General features: G+C 38.0%; 1 protein-coding gene across 8 annotated transcripts in view; it reads right to left on the bottom strand.

Annotated features, from left to right (window-relative positions):
• Positions 1-1,942: 1,942 nt before the first annotated feature.
• The window catches only part of FER (FER tyrosine kinase), a 468,410-nt gene continuing 459,591 nt past the window's right edge, over positions 1,943-10,761 (bottom strand). For 5 of the 8 annotated variants that reach the window (XM_059063150.2, XM_067031424.1, XM_067031423.1 and 2 more), the window contains 2 exons: positions 7,337-7,459; positions 1,943-6,157 (listed from right to left, as the gene is read on the bottom strand). In XM_059063150.2, the coding sequence (XP_058919133.1) occupies positions 6,015-6,157; positions 7,337-7,459 (266 nt within the window). In that variant the 3' untranslated portion in view covers positions 1,943-6,014. Of the gene's footprint in view, positions 6,158-7,139; positions 7,460-10,761 lie in introns of those variants that run through there. The other 3 variants (XM_059063147.2, XM_059063149.2, XM_067031422.1) reach the window with 1 other exon arrangement.

Raw genomic sequence — 10,761 nt, 5'->3', positions numbered from 1 at the left:
ATGGCAGATATTGAGAAAAAAGCTTCTGAATGAATAAAGCTGAGGGAAAACATTACAAAATTCTGCTACCAGGGTCATTACCATCACTTAGAACATTTTATTACTTTGTAGAACACTCACATCTTCTTTCTGACTTCAGTGCTTATGTTTGGGAAGATAATTTAGAAATTCAAGATTTGAATCTTTTTAGAGTGACTTCTAAATATTCTTCTTTGGGACCCCTTGCAAGTTTGCTGGCAAGGAGGGAAGCTCAATCTGTCTTTATGTTGCAGGCAGAGACACCCGCAAGGTATCTTTTCTTTCATAAAATAATAAGAAGGAAATTTCACAGCAGTTTTCCTCCAGTGCTGGCTGCCCCAGACATGTGTGTGCTACCCTCAGTTCCTTACTGCTTAGGAAGTGGGCTGAATCACTGTCTTACCTGCAGCCTTACAGAAAAACCAAGCAAGAGTAATTCTCATTCAACAGTGGCTTCCTCTTGAGATTATAGGGAGCATAAAGAAAATCAAATCAATGCTCCACTCAATGCCCTTTAAGAAGTGTTGTAGAAACTTGAGAGGTACGTAATGTTTAATACCATGCAGCAGGAAGCACCTCAAAATTCCCTTTTGAGGATTTGCTTTCCCTCATTGATACCACATTTATTTGTTGGAAGGTGAGCCCTTGAGTCACTTTGCATTGATACTTTGTTTTTGCCCTTCCTGTCCTTCAATCTTCCTTTTTGGATGTCTCTTTCTCTGCCTTCCATGTCTGACCTTAGCCATGCTGCACTGTGACTGGCTTTAGGATGCTTCTATGATTCCCCTCCCTCACATGTTATTAGTATAAAGACAAGGAGCATTGCTATTTAATTGGTATTCCCCTCCTTCCCTGCTGGATTCCATGTTTCCCCAGAGCTGAGCTCATCAGAGGAAGGTCCCTCTGGGGTACCTCTAGGAGCCAGTTAGTCAACATCAGTCAAAAGGTGAAATGGCTATCACTAACTCAAATGGCTATCACTAACTCTTAGTTAGTATCACTAACTCAAATACAAAGAGACTTAGAGAAGTCTCTGTTAAAAGTCTAAGCATATATGGCCAAACCCATTAGCTGGGAGGACAGTGAGCACGTGTCACCCAGCACAGCCTCGCCTCTGAGCTGCGGATAAGAGACTGCTACAAATGCAAGGGGGAGGTGTTTGGTTTGCTCACATGAAGGCCCACACACTGGCAGGTGACCTCTTTTGCTTCTTTTGACTCCAATATCTTTTCAATTTTCTGTAGGAAAGGATCTGGCCTGGTGGCACTGTTCTCCTCAGGCCTCCTAGTGATGTTGTCCAAGTCTTTGTTCCACTTTAATTATCCTACACACTGTAGAGGCTGCATCATCCTGCCTTAGAATAACTGGTGCTCTCCTCTTCTGCCTTTGTAGACGTTTGCCTCAGTGCCTTATTAACAGATGTGCTGAAGCCTATGCTCATTATATCTCCCCAGTTTAAAGTGACTAGGAATTTAGTACAGTAGGATTTTTCTACCACCTAAGAATCTCAGTCTTTATTAGGCAGTCTTTAATGTCTGCACTTAACAATTCAGAATTTAATCTTTGAATCAGTATGAAGCAGTAGGATGGTCTTCAAGGGGTTACAGATATTTCCTTAAATTGAATTATGACTAAGATATATAGTTTTACACCTTCTGTATTATAGCATTATTTATTTTTTAAAGGAGAATTTTATGGGACTCTACAACTGTAGCAGTATCTCCTTCAAGTAGGTAATCTTGGTACATGAAATATTGACTTTTAATTAGAATATTTTCTTTGGCAGAAATTAATACGTAGTTCTGGATCTTCCCAAATAATATATTATTATTCAGACTTGATATGAAACTAATCAAAACAGAGAAAAATAAATAAAACTAAAATATTTAATAAAAAATTTCTGGTATGTATAAGCAAATCAGAGTTAATAATAAAAGAGGTAACACTTTATTTTAATGGTAAACTTTCATGCTAACTTAATAGTGTAATGGAACTGTAATATAAACTCATTTTCATATAAAATCTTTGTTTTAATTAACATATTAATACATAAAGAAACCATGTCTTTTTCAATTGTCTGTCCCTTTTTGTTCTTTGTATTTTGCATTATTCTCTGTTTTGTGTGAGGGCTCTGACCTCCTAAATACAAAAGTCAGTCTTTACATGACTCAGAATAGTGTTTATGGACAATCAATTCTGTTGATAAGAAACAACTAAAATACCAATGTTGTGATGGGGGGGTACGTATATGTAAAAAGAGGGTGGAGGCAAACAAACCAACCCTCTTTTCAGAAAGTATCAACTGATCTCATGTCAAAAAGACACACAGCCACAGAACAGTGTCCACAGAGTATACTAAGGAAGGTTTTCAGGTACATTTTTAGAACATCTGATGAGTGAACTGGAAAGTAGTGTGACTGAGGTAACCGAATGACAGTAACATACGACCTAGACATGTATTTTTGCGTTTGCATTTTTATGTTTATCCCCCTACAAGATCCTCAGTGTGTGGCATATATTATAATTAAAACACTTTCTTCTTGACACAAGTCATACCAGTATTGTGAAGCCACGGTTATTTTAGTGGTATTAGCCAAACTTTATATAAAACTATATAGCAAAACTGAAACAATGAGTATAACACAGACAAGAAAACCATACCATGGTTTAAAGGAAATTAAGACTATTTCAATGACTAAACATTTTCTTTTCTTTTAAAACAACCCTCAAATGAAAAACAGTTGTGAAATGTGTGCTGAAAATTGACTGAAGCAATTAGACTCATGTTCTACACTGGTGTGCTAGTAACAGGTTTCAGTAATATCATACTTGTGATAAAATGGTGAATTATGGATGAAGAATTTTATTGACTATATTAAATTTGGGAGATAAGAGAGAATGATTACATAAGACCTTTCACTGGGGACCTAGTGGCAGGATGGACTAAAATGAAACCTCTGGTTTTGAAAGTCTAAATAAAACCTATTCATCCTTTATTATTATTTCCTAGAAGAGAAAGAATATGTTGGCTTTGGGAAGTAACCTTAGATTACATGGAGTGCAAAACAATTTTAGGTTTCACATGTCGGTAATAAATGTTAATTTGACAATAAAAGATTTCTTTCCTTGAAAAATGATGAACTACTTAAATATTTCTCATAAAGGCTCCTTGCCGATTCAAGATAGAAAAATGCAGGTGACAGTCAGGCTGCCTGGGCTTACCCGCCCCACCCCGCCACTCCATATTCATAAATTTAAGGAATTATGACAGAAACTACATAGGACACAGATGCAACGTGTGAAAAATCCATTAACAACACAAAGATTTGTGACCTGGCTGAATTACATTCAGACCAGTGGCAATTTTGGTTACTATTTTCTTACTAAACAAGTCATAGGATTTTATGTGTCTCCAAAACCTTCTTTCCCTATATCAACTTGCAAATTCAGAGGAGAATTTGTGTGTATGCTTTTTGGGTATGGATTAGCCTCCTAAAGTACATAATTCCAATAATTATCAGTGACAGAAGGGATGAATAAATTATGCTTCAAGCACAGCGAAGTTAACAGTAAAAAATAGTCTGCATAAGTTTTTCTTAATGCATGTGCCTGTATTAAATTTAATATTCTATATAACTGATACGATCCTGAAAGACTCCTGATGAGTTATTAATCCTGAACTGTACCACTGCCTGCTTTGGGACAAAGAATAAAATAGAATTTAAATGCTGCAGATGTCACGATGTTTTGAAAAGCTTCTTTAATTTAAGCACACAGTTACGACGTGAACTGCAAATTCTAACAGCCTGGATGAGTGAAATATCAATGCCATGTTCGTTCTTTACACCAGAATGCAATGATTAAGCTTCAGGTCTTGTTCACAAAATTAAAGCCCAAACCATCATTCTGTCTCTTTGCTGAGAGCTTAGCAGTGGGGCTGCTAAGTGATGGGAGGCTGTTTTCTTTAAACAAAGAATATTACAGAGAGATGCACTTGGAAATACTGACAAAGGGAGGAAATGTCCCCATTTTATTCTTGCTTTTGAAGGCTGGCAAGTGCCTGAAGACCAGAGCTCTTAATCTTAATTCATGAGTCTGTGCTTTGATTTACCACAGTATATGCCATCAAAAGAAGGTTTCATTTTACTCATAATATTTGACAGAAGGGAAACAATGCTGATTAAAAAAGAGTTACTTTGTATATTGCAATATTTTTGCGGGCAAGTTTATTATGCTTTCATTTTTGTCTGGATGTGGTAATCATTAAATGTGTATGAAACTTCAAGGAGATTGAAGTGGTAGGCACAAGCCATTTTTCTCCTCAGTATTATCCTGTTTACTCTTGAAAGTAGTACTTGTGTGCAGTGATATTCCTAGGCAGCAAATAGGTGGAGGGGGCAGGAGGAATTTTCTATCCCATAAGCTCTTCCGATGAATGTAGACCAAATAATCACTACTGTGCTATTTGGACACAGGCCTGAGCACTTATTAAAAGCTCCCAGGCCACATTTACCCCTGAGCGTGACCATCTCTTACACACATATTTATCCTGAGAGGCAACTATATACAGACCATGGGGTAAGTTCCCTGGATGAAGCTAAGATTCAGCTAAAGACAATCCTAGTTTAAACTCTTACATTTTATTCATATGAAGCATCTCCAAACTGTGCTCATATATGGATCGGCTAATGATAAGAATTTTCAGGTAGCAGTATAAGAGTAAATGAAGAGGGAAAGTGGACAAAGGAGGGCTATCTCTATAGCTTTTTCCTTAATAATGTTCATTTGACTTCTTAACCAATTTACTCCATTCATACCTGCCAGTTTTCTCGGTATTATGTGCGTGTGTGTGGCTGTGTGTCTGTGTGTGGGGCGCATGCCCATGTGTGTACACACATGGATGTGTTTATGAACTAGAATCATGAAATTCTGACAGCTCTGGAAACTGGCACAAATGAACAGAATTAAATTCTGGGATGTCTCCTCTCAAATGAAGGTACTTAAAATTATGCTGTTATTTCTGTAGGCTCGTGCTTTGGAATTTCTCTAAAGAATTTTTTGTTGACAAGAAGGCTCTATCTGTGAACTCCTGAAAACATTTCTTAGAACCTTTCTCATGAATCAGACCATAAAATAAAGCGTGTGTGTTTTTGTGTGCGCGCGTGTGTGTGTGTGTGTGTGTGTAAAGGCATAACTCTGGTAAGAAGGCAGATTTTCTGTTTTCCTTTCCTTCTCTTTGATGATGACTTTAGCTGCCCCTTTCTCCAGACCGTCCTCCTGTTCCAACTACTTCTTGCCATCACAGATGTCTGAAACATTCTTTAAAAGCTGTGGCCTCAATTAAGAGCTCTTTGAGGACATTCCAGGCATCACTTTCTGATGCCTGGACAAAAGGGGAGGGAAACAACAGCTTTACCAATAAGACAGGAATGTGAGGATTCTTACACTGTGCTTATTGCTGGCGAGAAAGGAAAGAAAACCCCTAGAAGGTCTAAATAATTCTCAATATAAAATGATGTTTACAAATACGCTCTTGACTTGGCAGAGCAGAAAGCCAACTTTGGTTGGAATGTGTCCTGCAGACATGGCATTACCAATGCAGCTGATAGCACCGATCGAGTAGGGTCTGTGGCATGGGACAGCAGCCGTGAACTGGGTCTGAAGTAAAAAATCTCTGAGAAACATCGATGGTCCTGGTGTGAAAAAGATGGATTGGTTCCCCCTCACATTTAGAGCCTGTGCTTTTCTATTTACAAAGGGCTGAAATGGCAGGATTGTTGTGGCGAGCTAAGAAAGCCCTTGGTAGGACTACCTGTTTCTTGAATGCATTTGCCTTTGACTTTTTTTAACGGCACATATTTTAAAAAGTTAATTAAAAAAAATAACCTTAGAAGACTGTTGCACATAACGTGGTATAAACTCATTGTTAACGAGAAGAACAATATTACTCTGCTGGAGGACCAAGTCCTGGAGGCTGAGTTTGCACTGTTCTGTCACTATGTGATTTTCTTCTTGATGACAGTGAGCTCTTTCTGAAGTTCAGTGAACTTGGGGCGGTTTTCAGGTTTATAATCCCAACACTTCATCATAATTTTAAAAATGTCCTCTGGACAATGCTGAGGGGCTGACATTCGGTATCCTGAAGACCCAAGAGAAGAAGAACAGAGAATTTAGAATGGGGATAATATATAAATGTTCACATAGAGCATTATGCAGTTTGTAATTTTTAGTACCTTATGTTGTCGGTTAAAAGAAACAAAAAATCCATTTCAGGGCAAACTGATTTTTTTTCTGTAAGTAATGCAGACTTTAATAGAGCAACATCATTACCTTCTAGTTCAAAGAATCCATTTTCTGTTTGTTCATTTGTCACAAAGTCTGATGTAAGATACATCACATACAAATGCATGTTTTAGTTGCTCTAAGTATTTGCTTTTAGAATTTGCTTTTAGATGCTGTAGGCAGAGTTTTAAAAAATCATATCTACAACTCAGGTTTTTGAAGATGAGGAACAGGATGAGGATTTATAAACATTAATTTAAAAGTGAAATAAAAATGAAAATGAGGCATATTCCTTTACAGGCTGAGAAGAATATTATCTTTAATTCAAAGTCACCTGGCAGTGTCCCAGCAGTGTGCTGGGTGGTATGTGTGTGCGTATGTGCATTTGCCTCAGGAGCAGTAGGAAAAGGGAGGAAGGAAGCTGGAAAGGCACCTTCCTACACCTGATTCTACAACCATGTCCCCCTTGAGGGGCCTGACCCTAGGGCACTGGTGTTTTGTTGAAAGTGTTTTGTTGTTGTTGAAAGCTGGGGACTACACAAGTGCACGTGAGGGTGTCACCGTCACCTGCTTATTCCTGTCCCTGTTCTGAGAACACCATAGGGCTTCATCAGAACTGTTCCAAAATTCTCAACTTCTTCCTGAAGTCTAACTACATTTCAATTTGCAGTAATATTAACAGTGTTTATCTGGCATAGAATAAAAAATAGGTGGTATTCCTCAATCTCCTATTTCCCTGGAAGATAGTGAATGGCACAGCCTTTCAGGTGTCATGCCAGGCAGGGGGAGTGGAAGAAAAGCCTAGAGCTTTCTATTTTCAAAGAACTGGGATCTATCTTTTAAAGTCTTTGTTGTTGTTGTTGTTGGTTTGGTTGTATAAGAGCCACACCATCCATAACGTTCAAAAGTAGATTAACCAGCACCTCTTCTATCGCGTGCCCAAGAGTACTCCCTACCTCCTCCCAGGAAATGCAGACACGGCACCAGCACTGCCTGGGCTGGGGGTGAACACTGCTACCCTGTGTCTTTGGCTCACCTCTTTCCACTTGTTCCCGAGCTTGTTGATTTGTCATTCCAGGGTATGGGCAGACCCCTAAGCTGAAGGTCTCCCAGAGGAGGATGCCAAAGCTCCACACATCACTCTCAGAGCTGTATCTCCCTGAAGGGCGAACAAAACCACATTCAGGTCACTGGATAAGCAGGTGACCATTTCTGGTTGTGTATGTCTATGTCAGTCACATATTAACATATTCAGACTTACCAGGAATTCAATAACTAGTGATCTTATTTTCTTGACTAGTTTTGCTTTCCAGGAGTAGTAATATTACCAATTAAATGAATAGTCTTCAGGCTGCTACTTTAACCAAGCCACCTTCCAAATCACATTTCCCCAACCAAGAACAAATATTCACTCAGTATGCAAGCTTACTTTCTCTGTGGCCTCTAAATGAGATGGATGGTTTATATAGAAAACATATAAATTTGTACACATCGATGCCTAGGAGATTAAGTAAGTTGGAGTTCTGCAATTTTGTCTTCTGCCTGCATCATTTTCTTTCTACGAAAATTACAAACAAACTTAAAGCAATAAAGAAAGTTTCTTAACTTCAATTTTTTACTCATCACTGTTTACAGATATTCTTACACTCTTAAAGTTCTCATTTTCTCCAATGATAGTTTCATTTATGGAAAATACATTTTTCTGTGTTTTGAATAGAGTAGAAATGAACATAGCTGGCTGATAAAAACAACTTCTTTAAATTACATGGTGCTGTGTTTTGTCAAAATATCTTGGTGCACCTGCTTCACTGAATTACATAAGCTAACTCTTAGTTTAGTTTTTTTTCCCTTGGTAATCTTCTAGAGAAACACAGAGATAAAAGCCAATACCAGATATCTTCTGGAATGAATGTGAAATCAAGGAGTGGAGGCAGAAAAGGCTATGAATTTTCAAGATTTTCCAATGTATTTCTGCCATTCCAGGATGTATAAATGCCCATCCTCTCAAAATGTCTTGTTACTTTGAGTAGGATGGCCTTTTCTATTTCTTGAAAACAGTACAATGAGAATAAGAGTATGCCTGTGCTATAACTGCTCTGACGTCAGAGTTTGGAGTGTACTTGCTGATCATCATCTCCAGCTGTGTGAATTAGCTTCCTTCTTACTAGACAGTAATTATGGACATTCACTATGCTAGTCGGTAGGAAGATTAGTTTCCCTGTCTGCATATCAACTCTTCATGTTTGGCATCCAATAATTTAAAACTTTTTATGAAAATCATTCAATGGTTACAAGTTAAGACTAATTAACTCTTTGAGGAAGTACAACGCATAGAGAGCCAAATACCTTATTTTTGTAAGATAGTATCTAGGAAGAGATCAAGAATGGCCAGTTGTATTATAAACTAAGATCACACTCTAGAAGTGAAAGCTTATAACCTAATTCTGTAACCTTGACTTTTTTTAAAAAAAAAATTTATTTTATTATTTTTGGCTGCGTTGGGTCTTCATTGCTGTGCGCAGGCTTTCTTGCAACGAACGGGGGCTACTTTTTGTCGCAGCACGTGGGCTTCTCATTGCGGTGGCTTCTCGTTGCCAAGCATGGGCTCTAGGCGCGTGGGTTTCAGTAGTTGTGGCACAGGGGCTCAGTAGTTGTGGCTCATGGGCTCTAGAGCACAGGCTCAGTAGTTGTGGCTCACAGGCTTAGTTGCTCTGTGGCATGTGGGATCTTCCCGGACCAGGGCTCGAACCTGTGTCCCCTGTGTTGGCAGGCGGATTCCTAACCCCTGCGCCACTAGGGAAGCCCTGTAACCTTGACTTGTGAATCTGGTTTTACTGGATAATTTAAAAAAATTAATTAATAATTACTTATTTTTCTTATTGAGATGTAATTGACATAACATTATATTAGTTTCAGGTATACAGCATGATGATTTAATATTTGTATATATATTGCAAAATAATCACCATGATAAGTCTAGTCAACATCACCATCCATAGTCACCATCCATTGTCATAAAAACTTTTTTTCCTGTGATGAGAACTTCAAGATCTACTTACTCTCTTAGCAACTTTCAAATATGCAGTATAGTACTATTAAATATAGTCACCATGTTTTACATTAGACCCCTATGACTCACTTGTTTTGTAACTGGAATTTTGTACCTCCTGACCACCTTCACCCTCCCCCTACCTCCCACTGCTAGACTCTGGAAACCACCAGTCTGTTCTCTGTATCTATGAGAGTGGTTTTGTTGTTGTTTAGATTTCACATATAAATGAGATTATACAGTATTTGTCTTTCTCTGTCTGACTTATTTCCCTTAGCATGATGCCCTCAAGGTCCATCCATGTTGTCACAAATGGCATGATTTTACTCTTTGCTATGGTTGAATAATATTCTATTGTATATACACACCATATCTTCTTTATTCATTCATCCATTGATGTACACTTAGGCTATTTCCATATCTTGGCTATTGTAAATAATGCTGCAAATGAACATGGAGGTGCATATATCTTCTTGAGTTAGCATTTTTGTTTTCTTCAGATAAATACCCAGAAGTGGAACTGCTAGATCATATGGTAGCTCTATTTTTGGTTTTATGAGGAACCTCCATACTGTTTTCCATAGTGGTTGCACCGATTTACATTCCTCCTGACAGTGGAGGAGGGATCCTTTTCTCCACAACCTGGCCAACACTTGTTATTTCTTGTTTTAATAACAGCCGTTCTAACAGGTATGAGGTGATAAGGCACTGTGGTTTTGATTTGCATTTCCCTGATGATTAGTGATGTTGAGTATCTTTTCATGAAACTGTTGGCCATGTATATCCCTCCTGTGGAAAACTGTCTATTCTGAACTTCTGCCCATTTTTTAATCAGATTGTTTTTTGTCTTGAGTTGCATGAGTTCTTTATATATTTAAATATTAATCCCTATCAGATATATGACTTGCAAATATATTCTCTCATTTGGTAGGTGTCCTTTTATTTTGTAAATTGTTTCCTTTGCTGTGCAGAAGCTTTTTAGTTTGAAATAGCCCGACTTGTTTATTTTTGCTTTTGTTGCCTTAGCTTTGACGTCAAATCCAAAAACTCATCTCGAGCACTAGAGCTTACTGCCTATGTTTTCTTCTAGGAGTTTTATGACTTCAAGTCTTATAGTCAAGTCTTTAACCATTTTGAGTTAATTTTTGCATATGGTGTAAGATAGTGGTCTGTTTCATTCTTTGGAATGTGGCTGTCCAGTTTTCCCAACATTTATTGAAGAGATGTCCTTTCCCCATTGTATACTCTTGCCTCCTCTGTCATAAATTAATTGACCATTTATGCATGGGATTATTTCTAGGCTTTCTATTCTGTTCCATTGATCTGTGTGTCTGTTTAATTCTAATACCATGCTGCTTTAAATACCATGGCTTTGTAGTATAGTTTGAAATCAGGGAGCATGATGCCTCTAG

This window comes from Kogia breviceps, chromosome 4, assembly GCF_026419965.1.
Source record: "Kogia breviceps isolate mKogBre1 chromosome 4, mKogBre1 haplotype 1, whole genome shotgun sequence".
In the NCBI taxonomy this organism is placed as follows: Eukaryota; Metazoa; Chordata; class Mammalia; order Artiodactyla; family Physeteridae; genus Kogia; species Kogia breviceps.
This window is presented reverse-complemented; position numbering and strand designations above follow the sequence as displayed.